Consider the following 19318-nt stretch of genomic DNA (forward strand, 5'->3'; position numbering starts at 1 on the left):
CCTAGCGCAATACCAGACACAGACATGTTAGATGTTAATGTTTTAAGCTGCCTTTAACCTTTGCTGGAAATAGAATGATGACAGATAATGAACAGTGTGTGTGTGTGTGTGTGTGTGTGTGTGTGTGTGTGTGTGTTTTGGGGGGAGTCTATTAAAATATCAGTTAATAGAATGTAATCAGATGCATGTATTTTATTCCGCAAGGCAAGTCAGTCGTCTGGATTCTACCAGTAGACTAGATTTTCTGCAATAGTGTCCTTAGATCTGTAACACAGGAGCATTGTGAGGTAAATACGATTGTAATGCAATGTGTCAGTATTTATTACACTCCAGGGAGGATCCATGTTGCTCCAAATTCTGAATTACAGCAGAGTCCCTGTGTTATCACATCTGCTCTCACATCTCCAATTCTGCTTCAGAATACGTAATAGTCTTGGAGCTGGGATTTACCATTCTCTTCTAGTTAATTAAAAACTGAAAATCAGTACAATCATAGGGAGGGACATAAAGAGGGAAAATAAGTTTAAGAGAGAAATGCTCTAAGGATGAGGGAGTTCTCCTGGGCAGCTGGAAGTCAGTCGACTGTACTCACTAAGGTCTGATTCCTGGGGATGGGGTAGTCTCAGTGGGCTGTGACTTCTTCCTCTTCCCAGGCACTGGAACTTCACTGCTCTAAGTGAAATTATTTAATTTATGCTTTCAAATTGAAAAGTTGCCTTATTCTCTCTCAACATAGGTGCCCTAAAGACTATTCATGCCAGCACAGCAACTCTCTCTTAAAGCTATCCTTAGAAAATAATAGGGGTGGGTATTCCCCAATTCCGGAAACTCCATCTTTTATAGAAAGCATTCCATGTGGCACCTTAAGGGTTAAACTTTTGTTGCAGATAGAGTATCGAGTGGCTTTTCAGGAGAGGATAACCCCCAATTTAGAAACTGCCATTTCTAAATGGTAAGCCAAACATACCTTAGTTTACACTGCTTTCTATGAAAGGAATAACTCATCGCTTCTACTGTGTGTGTTAGTTTGCTTTTCTCTCTCCCGTCTACCTCCTGTCATCTATATCATGTGTATATCAGGGTGAGGACCGTCACTCACAGTTAATAAAAACCCCAGAACACGACAAAGATTCTTTTTATTGCAGATCCGTTTTACAATAGCTCTCAATTTATGATGTCACATAAATCAAAAGTGAAGTGTTTATCTTATCATTCCGAGGCATCCCTTCTTCTGTGTCCTAGCCCCTCCCCCTGTGCCAATTTCCAGCCCTCAAAGATGCTTTGTATAAGAAAGTGCAAGTTCCCGTTTTGGCTTTATTGATGTTCCCTTTTGCTCTCTTCCTGGCTCCCCCCCAAACCAAGTGAGCAGAGCAAATGGCCCGGGTTTTCCCCCAATGCCTGACCTGCGTTTACTGGGAGGAGAGCAGGAGAGGGAGCGCGCATTCCGAGCAGGCTGCTCTGACTCCGACCACAGGCTGTTCTGTGCAGGCTGTCCCTCTCCTTCAAAACCATGCATCCCCTCCCCGAAGCAGCAGGCAGTGTGCCTCCATTCAGCCACATTTGGTATGCATGAGCACGGCTGCAGGGAGAGGGGAGGTGGCTTTCTTAAGAAGGTTCAGTGGCTCAACGCCACTTGACTAGTCTCCCAAGTTGCAGGAAGCCTCTGCCCTGATGGAATTCGCAGGTGTGGAGATGACCATGGGATGCCAGGGGCGTGGGGGACCGTTTGTTTTCTAGGTATTGCTCAGGTTTGCGGTTTCTGGTTTTCCTGGTGGAATTTGGAAGGGGTCATGAATCAAACTGATGCTCCTCGACCCCTGAACTGGACCATCCGGAAGCTGTGCCACGCAGCCTTTCTCCCATCTGTCAGACTTCTTAAGGTACTGTAACTTGCTGCTTTGAATGGCTCTCATTGTGCTTTGCAGGTCTGAATACCCAACTTCGCACTTGGGCTGGGACACACCTTTTGGGGAGTACAGATTCCTGCAGTACTGGCTGTGTTGCCCATGGCTATTGAGAGGTTCTCAGCTCCCCTCACCCCATGGTGTCAGGGAGGGAGGATGGTCTCAGCCACATTTGAGAATGAGATTATGGTTGCAGAGAATGGGCTGCCTGAGTGCTCCCCACCCCCAAACATCCCTAAAATAGAATTAATTAACTTCTTTGGGAGGGTGGGAACAGTAGTGGGAGTGAAATCTCTTACTCCTGTGTGTTTGACTCCTGGATTTTTTTCCCTCCCTGGGGAAGCCCTTCGACCCAGTTTCCATTTAAATGGAACCTGAGAGAACAAAGGATTCTCCTTATTATTTTAAAAGCCTTATGTCCTTAGGTGGTCTCTCAGGTAAAGACAAAGAACAAACCTTATCAGATTGTGACTTTTTTGGCATACTTTTTTTTTTTTTAAGGCATGATAATTTTAGTATCTTAAGTGAAGTCGGTGGTGGGAAAGTATTGTTAAATATATACTGAGTGTGTGCTTCTAGCTAGCTTTCTCGCTAGCTCTGAGTTACACAAAAGAAACAGTACTATACCTCAGCTAGGATGCTACCTGGTGTCTGCAGCATTTCTCTTTCTAGAAGAAAATATATTAAAAACACTGAGAAAGTCCCCACAACTTCAAGATAATCCATCTTTACCATCTGCCTTGTAGGGAAGGAAATATAAGTAAAAATTTAAAGGTGCAGAAAACAAGTATTTCCCCTCAGAAAAGAGAATGTGGTAGTACTTTTTTGGGAAAAATGTATATCTCTGGATGTCCCTCCCACGTCCAGGTGAAGTTTAAAAGGCAAGATGAAGTTCTTCATCCTCTTTTCCATATTAATATGATACTGAGATTAATGATCACTGAAAAAATTACACTTACAGCAGTTTTCTTTCTGAATCTGTGTTCTGGTTGGGTCAAGTTTGATGTGGACAATTAGTTCTATACAGCTAAGTGGCTTCTTACATTGGAGTATTAACCCAGTATCCCTCCAGTATTCTTGCCTGGGGAATCCCATGGACAGAGGAGCCTGGAGGGCTACAGTTCATAGGGTTGCAAAGAGTCAGACATGATTTAGAGACTGAGCATGCATGCATTAACCCTGTCTGAGTTTCCTTTATCCTGTTCAACACAAACTGATTAACTTGCCCAAAGGTTACACCCACATCGTATTCAAACACCCATCATTTTGTTATGGTGGTGGTTTGCTTCCTTGAAAGAGTCTTTTGGAGGAAAAGGAGGTTTGGGAGTAGGAGAAAAGCTTCCTTGGATATAAGGGCTTTTGCTGTGTTGGAACAACATGCGTGATAGGGCATGAAAAAGAATGAGGCCAGGGACTAACAAACAAATGTAAATTTTCCTCCAGAATTACTCCTGAATCTGGGGTCTAGGGTGAAGACTATCTTGGCAAACCTAACTATGACTGAAGAAATTGACTTCAGCTATTCCATGTGCAATAAGAAACATTTTTCATTTAAATTATTCATTGGCTTTTCCCTGAAGTAATGTTTTTGAACTTATATAATGACTTTTTAACAGGTGTGTGTATACTACCTTCAATATATTATTCATTAATACTCTAATTTTTAAATGGAAAATGATATTTATTATTTGCTTGTCATAAAATCAGCAGAGAAGTATTCTTTTGGGGTAGATTACTTATTTTTAGAAGAGCTCTCATCTTTTTTAACTGTGAGTACCATTCATGTTATATATCAGCAACACTGTCAATACTATACCAATACCATACATCTCAGTCTTACCATCCTTTATGAACATGGTGTTTTATAACAAATTTTATTCATCTAAAAGGTGCATTAATGACTGCCCTTCAAATTCTCTCAATATCTGAAAGATAGGATTTGTTTTACTAGAGAACTTTCCTTTCAAACAACATCTGTATTTTTGGAAGATTATATGTCTTAGAAGACTTCAGATATTGAACACATTTCAAACTTGAAGAAAAGTACTACAAAATTCTTTCAGTAATACTTAGAAAGAAATAAACACTGCTTTTGTATATGAGTTATTGTATTATCCGCATTCTGGATATGAATGCTGTGTAATTTTCCCGCTCCAGATTGTTGCTATTTTGTCTTTATTATGTTAATCCCTGTGTGTTCTTGCCCTGCTTTTATATTTCAAGTAAAATGGAAGTTCCAGAGTAATCATTTGTATCTTTTGGTCAGTGTTCTTCCTGATTTAGTCTATAAATTAAATATTTAATAGCAATAATTGTACTGTTCTTTTCCCCACTTTCTGCTTATTCTTTCCCTCCCTCCCACCCCCCTCAATCTCTTATTCTGTCTCCCTCACACTGCCACCACCATGCTAATATAATGGATGGACTCTCTGGAGTCTATTGAAACTGTAAGCTAATAACTCCAATTCTCCTATTCAACAGGTAATTTTCGTTCCTCTTCCAAGCCTTTTTCTGATGCAATATGCCCTTTCCAATGCCCTGACTTAGCCATAAATGCAGTTTAGGACATGATGGCATGATTAGATTCGACTAAACCCAGATCAGTCACCATTTCTGACAAGACTGGGTGTGAGCCAATTTCCTCCCTGTCCTTTCCCGGAAAATGCATTTCTTTGCTAACTTACTTCAGTACCACACTAATGTTTAGAAATGGCTTCATAATCCTGTTTCCTGTATTTCCCATTTCTTAATAGAAACAAGATAGTAAAGAATTAGAAGGGAGAGGCCAGCATCTGAAGCACAAATTAAACCCAATGAGTGTTGGAACATAGTTATTATTCCTTCTGAAGACATCTTGTATTGTTATTTTGTCCATCTCAGAGAAAATTTTGAACATGCCAGCCAACTTACATTTTGAATTTGAGATTGCATTTGGGAATATCATTTGAAAATGAATTTTTGGACAAGCACATGATGATGATAGCCAAAAATCAGAGGCTGTTTTCAAACGGATACATTTCAAATGTGACCCTTTCCAATCTGTTTCTCTTCAGTTGTCATTTGCTTCATTTTGATATGTTTCAAGATTTATCTTAATATTAATCGCAGCAAGTCAAATTTATTTCAGTGATAGAATATTCTTAGCATATTTTATATTCATTTCAAGGTCTGTCTCTGCCATTATTTTCTTTGGGAGATTTTATTTTGGTTACTTCTGTTTAATTTGAATATTAATGTTAGAGCAGACAGCTTTTTCTGCATTGAAATCTTGGTAGATTTAGTGAAGGGGGCCTTTGAAAAATAGGTTGCTTTGGGGGAAAGGGAAGTTGTGCACTTGTAACAGATTTTGGATAAATACATTTAAGCCAATTTCTTGATGAAGACCAAATAATCTGCATCATTTTAGGATTTTCAAACAAAGAGTATTACTTTGCCGCTAGATCAATGTCAGAAAGAGATTAGAGAAATTGTACTTTGGACAGTTAGGTCTAAAAAAATGAATCCTAATTCCTTCATGTTTCTAACCACCTCTGTGACCTTGGGAAAGTTACTTAACCTCTCTGTAACTTGGTGTCCTTCTCTTTAAAATAAAGAGTTTAAATCTTGACTTAGATTTAATGCTGTGATTCCCCATGGAAAAGGCTGCCATGCTGTGTGGGCATGGAAAAACGTAGTCTATTGAGGCTAAAAGTAATTAAACTGGGTTGGATATTAAAATGGAAGGAGGGCTAGAACAGTCAGCAGAGTTTAGATCATAGAGGGCCTTACCCACTAAACCAAGGCAGTTGACAATGATACTGAAAACTAGGGAGGGCCATTAAAGGGATCTTAGCAGCAAAGTGATTGTTAGATCCAGCTGTTAAATAGATTGCTTTGACTGTAGTGTCTAGAATGCGTAGGAGATGGTGAGACTGGAAGCTGAGAGATTAAATTAGAGGCCTAAAGAGTTGATAAGGACCAGGGGTAATACATCTAGTCTCTTAGTCATGTCCAACTCTTTGCAACCTCATGGACTATAGCCTGCCAGGCTTTTCTGTCAATGGAATTCTCCAAGCAAAAATACTGGAGTGGGTAGCCATTCCCTTTTCTAGAGGATCTTCCCAACCCAGGGTTGGAACCTGGGTCTGCCGGATTGCAGACAGATTCTTTACTATCTAGTGACTGAACAATAACAACAGCAGGACTAATGCAAAAGTAATGGAGGTAAAATAAATAGGGCATTGTTAAATCAATTAGTTGTGGTAGAAGGAAGAATTTAGAATTTCTTGAGATATCTTACTTTGCTGTCTGGTGGTCCCAGTGATTGTGGTTCCAGTGTCTGAGAATAAAGATCCTGAGAAGGAAGGACAGAACTCGGTGATTCTTTGGTGAGCTAGAAAGGGTATGCCACTTACTGATGCTAATGAGACTGAGACAAAAGTAAGGAATGTCATTTCATGTCATTGATGGGATGAGTCCCACTGATAGCAGAACTCTCTGATGTAAATAATATATAATCAGTAATATCACTTAAAGTTTTCTAAGATGGTTTTTTCCTTTGCTCTGATAAAACAATGCCTAGTAAACTCCCATTTGTTTGAAATCCAGTTAAATATCTCAGAGTTTTAATTCATTTCCCCTCTCCTTTCTCTCTTTTTATTATCAAAAGAGGGATTAGTGAAAGTGAACTGGGTATAACACAAGAGAAATAATTGAAAGAACAATGATCAAGTTAGGCTACGAGATCCCAAATTCTGCCCAAGTACACAGTGTTTTCTACTCCTATAATTTCATGGCATGGTAACCAGTGTCCGTTATATTGTCCCTAAAGCATAGCATAGCAAGATCCTGATGACAAAATGAGTTGGGTCTTTTTTTCTACAGTTGATGCCAGACATAGCAGAAGCTGACTTCCCTTTGCTATTCTCAAACTCTTAGAAGACAATTATGTTGAGATTCATTTTGATTTGTTTTAAATTTGTTACTTTTAAGGACTCCTTTTCACATCTAAAATTCTGTATCTTTATATGGCAGGTAGAATAATATTAATAAACCAGAGCTTTTGTTTAGCTGGGACCAGACACTCCTGAACCACATGTCAGTGAGTAGCAGTTGAGTTTCCACAGGAAGAGAGGAAACATATACCTACTATATCTAGACATGTTCGTGAATGGTGGGGAGTGAGATCAGGGAACTGGTTATGGACCAATTCCACTAAGTGCCTTAAAGATGGGAAGCCTAAGAATAAATTGCTTTTAGGAAAACACAGTGTGTGGTTAGGCAAAATTTTAAGGGCTGCTAATAAACTTCTATCTTTCCATCTCAGCATGCCAGGCTCAGATTCCCTTTAAGAAAATAAGAAAAAAAAAATGTACCCAAAGTAAAACCCAGGAGAGACAAAATCTGTGTGGTGCATTTCAAGTGGTGGCTTCAACTCAAGCTGCTGAACAGTGACCATGTGATTCGCCTTTTTGTGAAATGTTCCTTGGACATCCTGAGGGAAATTCCTGAGGCACCAAGAAACCCTCCTGTGTCTCTGGAGAGTTCTGCCTTGTGATACCCAGTATTGTGCAGTAAGGAATGAAACTGTGTAGTCATTGTAGAACAAGGGAGGATATAGCTGGGTTGTCCAAGCCCAGGGCATCTGGCTTACGGATGACTTGTGGAGTCAGTAAAATGGAACAAAGTCTGTCTTAAAGGCAACAGTTCTGCCTTCCCTGCAGATGATTTCCTGTGGAGAGAAGGGTGTGAACACTGCCTTTTCAGCAGTGGCTTCAAATTCTCCCCACCTGCATCTAAGTCTGTTGGTATAACCTCAACTGGCTCCAAGCTCATCTGCAGACAACTATCTCTGTTTCCATTAGCTAACATGGAAAAGTAGCTCACAAAAGGTATTCAGTAAATGTTTATTGAAGAATAAATGAGTGAAAGAACATGTGAATGATACATGAAATCCTAAGAAAGCTTAAAAATCACTTGGGGAGCTTATACGCAAAGCAGATATTCAAGCTCACCCCTGAGGATGCTGACTCAATAGGTAGCTGGTGGGTCCAGAAATTTGCATTTTAACAAGCTCTCCTAGTGATTCTGATATGAACAGCTCTTAGAAGGACCACACATTGAGGAAAAACTGCCTTAGATTCAACAAAGCTCAATTAAATGCCTTCTTTCTTTTGCTGGCATCTGGGCAGAACAGATTATGTGTTAGTTAACAGTAGGAGCAAAAGGTTTTTCAGAAACAGTTCACAAGTTTTCAAAACGTTTAATCATAAAAAATCATTTAGATACAGGAGTAATTGAGTTCAGCTGCCCTGTTTTGGTTTACAGATGATGTGTCATCATAAAGTGAAGGAATGTTTGTTGCTTTTTTTTTCTACTCTTTATCTATTTTAGATTTCCCTGTGCATTAGTTCCATGATTTATTCAGGCATATGACATACAATTTTAGATTTTTTTCTAAAAAATTCAAAAAAATTATGTTGCATTTATATAGAGATATGATTGTGAACCAGAGCTCCCAAAGATAGTGTATATCGTCAAGATTCTGGAGCATCTGCATATGTTCCTTTAAACTTCCCTAGGGAATGGTATGGACTTAACAGAAGCAGAAGATATTAAGAAGAGGTGGCAAGAATACACAAAAGAAATGTACAAAAAAGATCTTCACAATCCAGATAATCAAGATGGTGTGGTCTCTCACCTAGAGCCAGACATTCTGGAATGTGAAGTCAAGTGGGCTTTAGGAAGCATCACTACGAACAAAGCTAGTGGAGGTGATGGAATTCCAGTTGAGCCATTTCAAATCCTAAAAGATGATGCTATGAATGTACTACACTCAATATGTCAGCAAATCTGGAAAACTCAGCAGTGGCCACAGGACTGGAAAAGATCAGATTTCATTCCAATCACAAAGAAAGGCAATGCCAAAGAATGCTCAAACTACTGCACAATTGCACTCATCTTACATGCTAGTAAAGTAATGCTCAAAATTCTCCAAGCCAGGCTTCAACAACATGTGAACCATGAACTTCCAGATGTTCAAGCTGGTTTTAGAAAAGGCAGAGATAGTAGAGATCAAATTGCCAACATCTGCTGGATCATGGAAAAAGCAAGAGAGTTCCAGAAAAACATCTATTTCTGCTTTATTGACTATGCCAAAGCCTTTGACTGTGTGGATCACGATAAACTGTGGAAAATTCTGAAAGAGATGGGAATACCAGACCACCTGACCTGCCTCTTGAGAAACCTGTATGCAGGTCAGGAAGCAACAGTTAAAACTGGACATGGAACAACAGATTGGTTCCAAATTGGGAAAGGAGTATGTCAAGGCTGTATATTGTCACCCTGCTTATTTAACTTCTATGCAGAGTACATCATGAGAAACATTGGGCTGGAGGAAGCACAAGCTGGAATCAAGATTGATGTAAGAAATATCAATAACCTCAGATATGCAGATGACACCACCCTTATGGCAGAAAGTGAAAAAGAACAAAAGAGCCTTTTGATGAAAGTGAAAGAGGAGAGTGAAAAAGTTGGCTTAAAGCTCAACATTCAGAAAACTAAGATCATGGCATCTGGTCCCATCACTTCGTGGCAAATAGACGGGGAAACAGTGGCTGACATTATTTTTGGGAGTTCCAAAATCACTGCAGATGGTGATTGCAGCCATGAAATTAAAAGATGCTTGCTTCTTGGAAGGAAAGTTATGACCAACCTAGACAGCATTTTAAAAAGCAGAGACATTCCTTTGTCAACAAAGATCCATCTAATCAAGGCTATGATTTTTCCAGTAGTCATGTATGAATGTGAGAGTTGGACTATAAAGAAAGCTGAGTGCTGAAGAATTGATGCTTTTGAATTGTGGTGTTGGAGAAGACTCTTGAGAGTCCCTTGGACTGCAAGGAGATCCAACCAGTCCATCCTAAAGGAGATCAGTCCTGGGAGTTCATTGGAAGGACTCATGCTGAAGCTGAAACTCCAGTACTTTGGCCACCTGATGTGAAGAGGTGACTCATTGGAAAAGACCCTAATGCTGGGAAAGATTGAAGGCAGGAGGAGAAAGGGACATCAGAGGATAAGATGGTTGGATGGCATCTTTGACGCCATGGACATGAGTTTGAGTAGGCTTCAGGAGTTGGTGATAGACAGGGAAGCCTGGCATGCTGCCTTCCATGGGGTCTCAAAGAGTCATGCATGACTGAGAGACTGAACTGGACTGATGCTCACAGAACACTTAATGATTCTCACAATTGTTTCTTGCAGGATCATGCAGGAACGCTAACTTAGGTGCTAAGAATGTGTGGTCGATAAGTGATATCCTAGATTAGTAGAAGAAATGACACATTATCCTCTGTCTTGTTTACTTCGAGTGGTTTTACCTTACATTTTGGAGGCAGAAGTCCTGCCGAAAAGAAAGGTTAACTTCAGCCCTAGTCATTTGGCTGTTGCTGAAATGAGCAAGCTCCCTCGCAGCTGCTCCCATTCTCTTATCTCTCCCGATCGCTAGCATCACCCATTCACCACGTTGCCCGGCTGGAACGCCTAGGCTCATGCCTCTGCTTTGTTTGCCTTCAGCCCTTACAGAATCAGCCAATCAGTTCTGCCGTGTTTTCTCATACATGTGTCTCTGTTCTACCCCTTCTGTCTATTCTAAGTTCCCAAAACCAATGTTTCTTTTCCTTGGCCCCAAAATACTATAGCAGTCTACTTCAAATTGATCCTCTCCACAGCTACCAGAATGGTTCCCTTAAATGCACATGAGACCAGGATACTACCATGTTTGACATTCTTTAATAGTACCCCTTTTCTTGTAGAATAAAATCCTCATCTCCTGGAATTGGTGTTTAAGACCCTCTGTGATCTGTCCTCCATCTACTTCTCTGCCTTTATACTTTGCTTTTCCCTTTCTCAAATCATGAATTTCCTTTTAGCTGGGCTTTTTGTACAAGCTATTTCCATTGCCTGGAAAATCTGAACCCCTTCTTCTCCTACCTAACTCCTACCAATATTTTAATTCTCAACTAAGTTGGATGAGTTTAAGAAAAAATTTCCTGAATTCCTAAACCCAGACTGGGCTTTCCTTTTAATCATACTCATAAAAGTTAATGGGTATTTCCATCTTTGCATTGAACATGTTATAGTATTATTAGCTCTTTCACCTCATTCTGAAAAGCTTCTTAAAGTTAGGAACCGTATCTTAGACAATTTCATGCATTATGTCATTTATCAGACAGCACAGGATAATTGGGGTGCTAAGGCATATGTGCTAAGTTACTTCAGTTGTGTCTGACTCTTTGTGACCCTGTGGACTGTAATATCAGGCTCGTCTGTCCATGGGATTCTCCTCCCGGGGATCTTCCCAACATAAGGATCAAACCCACATCTCTTATGTCTCCTGCATTGGTAGATGGATTCTTTACCTCTAGGGACAGGGGTGCTAAATGAATAGGTAAATGTTGGAGGGAATGGATAACTATGCTCCTGATGCAGTGCTCTGAAGCCACTTAAAAGCACCAAATGGTATTATAAGGTCTTGGCATTTTGTCTAATTAAAGGATACTTTGAGCTTGAGTTGATATATTTCATATATTTCCCAAATTGGAAGATTAGTTAAGGAATTGAACCAATGACTGGTACTCAATACAAGTGATGCAGAATAAAATATTTACTTAAGGAAGAAACTGTAAGTAGGTAGAACCAGATGTCTGCTTTGAAAATATTTACTGAAAGTTAAAGTGAGAGATTGAAATTACCTCATTTATTGCTTTTGTTGGAGAAAAGGGAATTCCTTAATTTAGTGATTGAGAGACTTTAATATGTTGCTTCATGTAACTTAAGTAGTGTTTTTGGCTAGGTTACACTGTAAATTAGAGAAAGTACTATTAGAGGAAAAACTACACTGTTAAACTGAGAGTACTCTTGCTTTATCCTTTAAAAAATGCCATTGGCTAATGTCTAGATACAATTACGTGGACACAACTATATTGAAGTATTTTGTTATTTTTATTTAAAGGTGAGATTTTTCTGTTAGCATTAGGTTACTTATTTGTATCCTGAATCATGGATAGAAGTATTCTATCATCAGGTATCATAGATAGGGGCTTCCCAAGTGGCTCAGTGGTAAAGAATCCACCTGCCAAAGCAGGAGATGCAGATTCAATTTCTGGGTTGGGAAGATCCCCTCGAGAAGGAAATAGCAACCCACTCCAGTATTCTTGCCTGGGAAACCCCATGCACATAGAGGAGTCTGGTGAGCTTATAGTCCATGGAGTTGTAAAAGAGTCGGACACAATTTAGTAACTAAACAACAAGAGCAACATCATGGGTAGATGGTATCAAATAGAAGTTCTAGTTTATTCTTTTGTGACAGGAACAAAAATTTCTCCAGACATAGTCTAATATCCTTTGGCACAGGTGTGGGAGATGAGGTGGAGAAGTCATCCCCAGTTAAGAAGGGCTGCTTTAAACATTTCCTCTTAAGGATGGAGAGTAGGTTGTTGATTTCACTGGAAACCTAACAGAGATTTCCTAGTGATGCAAAGAGGATTAGCTTTAGATACACTTTCTTTTTAATTTTACAAAGATGGAAATTTAGGTTACATTTAGAAAATTAATTGGTCAAGTTTTAGTCATTAAATCTAGAAAGACTAAATGATTATTTTCTCAACTTATTGTCAATCATCTCTTGTAAGATAAGAAACTTAGATGTGACCAATTTGTCTGCAAGTGTTTGAATTTCCATATATTACTGCTTTATGTATTGTAAGCAGAACGTGTGATTTGATTAATGTATTAAACAAAATATTTTATTTTCACCATTATTCTATAATAACTTCTACTTAGAAGTGTTTAAGAATAATACAATATAAAATTCATTTCAATGGATAAATGAAAAAATATTTTACTTCATCAAGATGAATTTTTTTGTATAATGTTAGTTCGTTTGAGCAATCAAAGATTCTGAGATAAATCTAGTAATTAACACAAGGAAGGTACATAATTTAATTTAAAAAATGAGCATAATTAAAGCTAATTTTCAATCATTAAATTGAGCATGATCAAATGGACAGAAATATTAGATTTTAGCCCTAATTCTGAATAATTATTAATCCCAGCTGAGTTACCTGGAATAAATAGTTTTATCTTGTAGTTTTCTCATATATAAAAAGACAGGATTGGAGTAGATAAGGACTGGCAAACTTTTTCTATAAAAGGCTAGATGGGAAAGTGGCTTGATGGGTCATATAGTTGCCCTCTCTATCACAACTATTCAATTTTGCCATTGTAGCTGGAGAAAGTAGCCACATGCAGTACATAATAAATGAATGTATTTGTGATCCAGTTAAACTTATTTAGGAACACTGCGCTATGGTCTGAGTGTTCATGTGTTAAAAATCCATATATTGAAATCCTGACCCCAAAGGTGATGGTATTAGTAGGTGGAACGTTCAGGTGGTACATAAGTCATGAGGGAGGGATGCTTTTAAATGGTGTCTGTGCCTTGTAGAAGAGGCTCCAGAGAGCTCCCTACCCCTTCTAAAAAGAAGTCTGTGCCCTAGAAGAGGGCCCTCTCTTGACCATGGTGGAAACTTGATCTTGAGCTTCCAGCCTCCAGAACTGTGAGCAATAAATTTCTACTGTTTATAACCCACCCAATCTGTGGTATTTCGTTATAGTGGCCTGAAGAGATTAACACTGAAATTTGAATTTCATGTAATTGTCACATATCATGAAATATTATTTTTATTTTTCAACCAGTTTGAAATATAGCAGCTATTCTTGGCTCATCAGCCATACATAGAGGGCAGATTGTACTTGCCTGTGGACTCCAGTTTGTTAAACATGGGATGATTGTTAAGTTCCCTTATAGCTCTGATATTCTTGGATTAGTTCATGATGACAGAAAGCCATTGCATGCTCCTATGTATTTTAAAATTACTTTGAAAGAACTGAGAGCAAATCATTTATTGTTATAATTGTTATCTCATACTCATTGGAGAGTGGTGTGGGATATACTTACTGTCTCATAATGTAAGTCACATTTAGTAAATGTTTGTGAGGAACATTTGTTTTCTATCTCTAAAAATCTGAATGCTTCAGTTCTTTAAAAGATGTCTTTACTCAGAAACTATATTGAAATATACAGAGACTAAAAGTGAAGCGATACTAAAACTTAACATTTAAAAAGTCCTTTTCAATTTACGAAGTTCTTTGCTTTCCATTAAATGAACTGAACTTCATAGCAACACTGTGAAACAAGTATAGAAAACTCAATTATCCCTCTTTTGAGCTGGAAAAATTAAACACCTTTACTCTGTCTTCATCTGAGACCCAACTAGATTATGGAGTAATGTTTTGATAAGACAAACAATTAAATCATTTGGGTACTTGACAGCAAAAACAATTAAATGGCATGTTCTCAAATTGATCATTGACAAAACAGGAAACTTCTCTGGATTTTAATTTCCTTTAATTATAAATTCAGTACAAATATTACTTTATGGTCAGAAATTAATGTTTGGTGTTGGCATACTCTGTAGCCAGTTTTCAGTTAATATGAGTTCCTTCCTTTCAGCCTAATAAAACAGAAATGGTGCAGTGCAAATGAACAAAATTTAGGATGTATTTTGTAATAATTTGGGTTTAGGGGAATATATACTATTCATGTGCAACTAATTACACTTTGTAGTTATTGTACCATCAGAGTTGCCAGTTATTGTAGGGTGTATTAGGGTTCTCCAAAGAAACAGAATCAATTGTGTGTGTGTGTGTGTGTGTGTGTGTGTGTGTGTAAGTAAAACAGTTTATTCTAAGGAATTGGCTCACATGATTGTGGAGGCTTAGCAAGTTCAAAATATGATGATGGACACTGGCAATCTGGAGACTCAGGAAAGAGTTGCATTTTTAGTCCAAACGCAGTCTTCGGTAGAACCAAGAATAACTGATGTTGCGGATAAAGTTCAAAGACAGTCTTCTGGAAAAGTCTGTCTTGTTTGGGGGAAGGTCAGTCTTTTGTCCTATTCAGGCCTTCAGCAAATTGTTATGAGGCCCACCCACAGTTTGGGAGGCAATGTGCTTTACTCAGATACCACTGATTTAAATATTAATTTCAGCCAAATACACTCTAATGGAAATATTCACAATAATGTTCAGAAAAATATCTGAGCATTGTGGCCTAGATAAGTTTACATATAAAATTAGTAATCATATCAATCTTTGTCACAGTTATGTTAAAGCTGCTATTTTACATGTACAATTGACCTTTGAACGATGGACTTGAACTGTGCAGGTCCACTTATATGTGGATTTTTTTTCAATAAATATATACTGTAGTACCAACAATCCAAGATTGGTTGAATTTGCAGTTGTGAAACCGTGGATATAGAGGGCTGGCTTTAAAGTCATATGTGAATTTTCATCTGAGTGATGAGTCAGTGTCCCTAACCCCGCTATTATTGTTCAAAGATCAACTGTAATTTGTTTGCAAATAACAGAAATCCATCCATACAGTAACCAAAATTTCTTCTAAGGTTATTCTCTGGAATATCTAGCAAATGAAATAGAAATATATCCAGATAACAAAGGGACTCCCCCAGGCTTTTTTGTAATAGGGCCCTCGAGTCACTTGTTTTGGCTTCTCTTGACCCATCTATTCTGTATTTCTGGTTTTCTTTGTAGACTGGCTTTCTCTTATCACTCTGTATTTCGCTCATACTTGCCACAGTGTCCAGTTCTATATGATCCTGCTGCTGCATTTCTTCTTCAGTTCAGTTCAGTTGCTAGGTCGTGTCCGACTCTTTGCGACCCCATGAATCGCAGCACGCCAGGCCTCCCTGTCCATCACCAACTCCTGGGATTCACTCAAACTCATGTCCATTGAGCCAGTGATGCCATCCAGCCATTTCATCCTCTGTCATCCCCTTCTCCTCCTGCCCCCAATCCCTCCCAGCATCAGAGTCTTTTCCAATGAGTCAACTCTTCGCATGAAGTGGCCAAAGTACTGGAGTTTCAGCTTTAGCATCATTCCTTCTAAAGAAATCCCAGGGCTGATCTCCTTCAGAATGGACTGGTTGGATTTCCTTGGTCCCTTCCAGTCCAAGGGACTCTCAAAGAGTCTTCTCCAACACCACAGTTCAAAAGCATCAATTCTTCAGCACTCAGCTTTCTTCACAGTCCAACTCTCACATCCATACCTGACTACTGGAAAAACCATAGCCTTAGCTAGACAGACCTTAGTCAGCAAAGTAATGTCTCTGCTTTTGAGTATACTATCTAGGTTGGTCATAACTTTTTTTCCAAGGAGTAAGCGTCTTTTAATTTCATGGCTGCACTCACCATCTGCAGTGATTTTGGAGCCCCCCAAAATAAAGTCTGACACTGTTTCCCCTGTTTCCCCATCTATTTCCCATGAAGTTATGGGACCAGATGCCATGATCTTCATTTTCTGAATGTTGAGCTTTAAGCCAACTTTTTCACTCTCCTCTTTCACTTTCATCAAGAGGCTTTTTAGTTCCTCTTCACTTTCTGCCATAAGGGTGGTGTCATCTGCATATCTGAGGTTATTGATATTTCTTCCAGCAATCTTGATTCCAGCTTGTGTTTCTTCCAGTCCAGTGTATCTCATGATGTACTCTGCATATAAGTTAAATAGGCAGGGTGACAATATTTCTTCTTATATCTTACCAGTTTATTTCTCCTATTTTCCTAGGAATCTTACTGACTCAGGTTTGGTCATATATTCATTATTGCCTACAGAGATTTGGTCAAGGAAACTGAATCACCTGATATAAATATGGCCACCTAGATCTGGTCTCCTAATAGGTAATGTGGGAAGGTAGCAGATTCTGTTAGCAAAGAAAAAGGCACAAATCTTTACTAATTCAGTTAGCATGAATCCCCTACACACTCAATAGTTTAATGGTTCTGAAAGCCATTCAGCCTAAAAGATACAGCAAGCAATCCAAAACAAACAAAAAAAAATTCATTCTGTAAGTGTAGATAAATAATTAGTGTGTACCTTTTTGCTAAAATCACTGCAGATGGTGATTGCAGACATGGAATTAAAAGATGCTTGCTCCTTGGAAGGAAAGTTATGACCAACCTAGACAGCATATTAAAAAGCAGAGACATTACTTTGCCAACAAAGGTCCATCTAGTCAAGGCTATGCTTTTTCTAGTAATCATGTGTAGATGTGAGAGTTGGACTATAAAGAAAGCTGAGCACAGAAGAATTGATGCTTTTGAACTGTGGTGTTGGAGAAGACTCTTGAGAGTCCCTTGGACTGCAAAGAGATCCAACCAGTCCTCCCTAAAGGAGATCAGTCCTGGGTGTTCATTGGAAGGACTGATGTTGAAGCTGAAACTCCAATACTTTGGCTACCTGATGCAGAGAGCTGACTCATTTGAAAAGACCCTGATGCTGGGAAAGATTGAGGGCAGGAGGAGAAGGGAATGACAGAGGATGAGATGGCTGGATGGCATCACTGACACAATGGACATGGGTTTGGGTGGACTCCGGAGTTGGTGATGGACAGTGAGGCCTGGTGTACTGCAGTTCATGGGGTCACAAAGAGTCGAACACGATTGAGCGACTGAACTGAACAGGAGGAAGTGAATTCCAACTGTAGAACTTGATTTTAGGTGTACTATAAAAACTATTTTTGATGAACAGGCTTAGAGAACCAGGAAAAATAGTAATCTCTCCTGCATTAGAATCAAGAAGAAATGCTTTTAGAGTCCACTACAGGACAGCATGATGCGCTCCACTATCTCCTTAAATGCTTCTTTGGGTTTCCTCTACTTTTCATGGTTTCACCACTGCTGGAAAGTCCTATGGAGCTTTTAACGGGATTTGTCAGTTCTTCTGACTGAATGGAATTGTACCATCCCAAATTTGTATCCTTAAAGAAAACCAAGTAGCACATTGTTTAGAAGTACTAACGTGATGGTGAACTAAATATAAGAAAAATTTTATGTTTTTAAAAAATTAACTGTTTGAAAGGAATTCAGTCTAAGAGATTGATGTTTTAATCAGATTATTCCTGTTTTCCTCAATGTTCATTTGAAGAGGAAAAGTTCAAAGACATTTAATGTTGTCATTTTGTTTATAGGTGTCCAGCAATTCACAGATCAAAACAGAAATATAAAATTAGCTTTTCTCCCCATTAATTTATTCATTCTTCACACATATTCATTCTATAATTATCTATTGCTATGTGTCAGAAATGTACAAAAAATATTAGAAATTCAGAGATGAAAAATACTAGGCTCCCCATCAAAAGGAGATAAAATAGAGTTAGATTATCAAGCAAATTGGAAGGGATACTGTGGTTTGATATGTTTTTATATTTGTAAGCATAGATAAACCAAATAATAGGCTGGAAGGTGCTAGAAAAGATAACTCCTGAACTAAGTATTGAAAGAGATACCTATGGGAAGTTGGGATAGAAAGAATATTCCAGACAAATAAAGTGGCGTGTACAAAGGCAAGAAGGCATCCTAGAGAGTATTGCTCATGGAGATCATTCCCATGAGGGAAGCTGAAGTATCAAGTGTAAAGGGATTGTCAAGGAAAGAAGTGGGCCAAGGGGAATGCCATGCAGCTAAGGGATTACTTCTGGTGGTGAGTGTGCAGTGTATTTATATTGCTCTGGCATATACAGCTCATACTCATTTTACGGTCTGCCCAGTTTGGTTTGCTCACATTGCAGTACAAGCTGCCACCTCCTCAACATCTTCCTCACAGAATCTCTGTAGATAATACCACTGCACCCAGCTGTGCAAATGCAGAGGCAAACTCAGATTCATTAGTCATTAAATGTAGGAATTGTTCAGAAGCTGCAGGATGCTCTATTAAGAGTGTTACACTGTAGGAGAGATCTTCGTTGTTCTTTTCCTTTTTTTTTTTTTTTTTGTGCCCCTGGCAAACTCATTTTCCATATTCAAACAACTTTGCAAACTGCCTCATCATGGAAAAATGTTTTGTCCTGTTTTATAGATTTTAAAATGTCTTCATCCAGAATAATAATGGACTTGCAAAAATTGTAGTAAACAAAAGCTATGACACATAGCATCTTTCTTTTGCTATGGACGGCTATAAAATGTTAGGCACAGGGGCTAATGAGCTTACTGTGTAGCTGTCAATAATGGCACATCACTGAGTGGAGGGGGTAGGTGTGCATTCAGATGTGTCCCCATTTAGCAAACAAGTAACTGCGCATCAAGACTGTTTAACTTCTCTGGGGTTTCAGTCATCCTCCACCATTCTGTAAAAGTCTCTACCAGGTAAACTACAAGTGAACAGATAAACATCATCGAGAAAACTTTCTAGCGTTGAGGTAAACTTACATATAGTAAAATTCATGAGTTTTCTCTCTAAACTCAACAATTTTTAGAATGTAATCACCTACAAGACCACTACCCATATCAAGATGTAT

The 19318-nt window shown here is 38.7% G+C and overlaps 1 protein-coding gene across 2 annotated transcripts in view; it reads left to right on the forward strand.

Annotated features, from left to right (window-relative positions):
* Window positions 1-1703: 1703 nt before the first annotated feature.
* Window positions 1704-19318, forward strand: part of TRPM3 (transient receptor potential cation channel subfamily M member 3) — a 596910-nt gene continuing 579295 nt past the window's right edge. For both annotated transcript variants that reach the window (XM_069574093.1, XM_069574094.1), the window contains exon 1: window positions 1704-1880. In XM_069574093.1, coding sequence (XP_069430194.1) covers window positions 1704-1880 — 177 coding nt within the window. The remainder of the gene's footprint in view (window positions 1881-19318) is intronic.

This window comes from Ovis canadensis, chromosome 2, assembly GCF_042477335.2.
Source record: "Ovis canadensis isolate MfBH-ARS-UI-01 breed Bighorn chromosome 2, ARS-UI_OviCan_v2, whole genome shotgun sequence".
In the NCBI taxonomy this organism is placed as follows: Eukaryota; Metazoa; Chordata; class Mammalia; order Artiodactyla; family Bovidae; genus Ovis; species Ovis canadensis.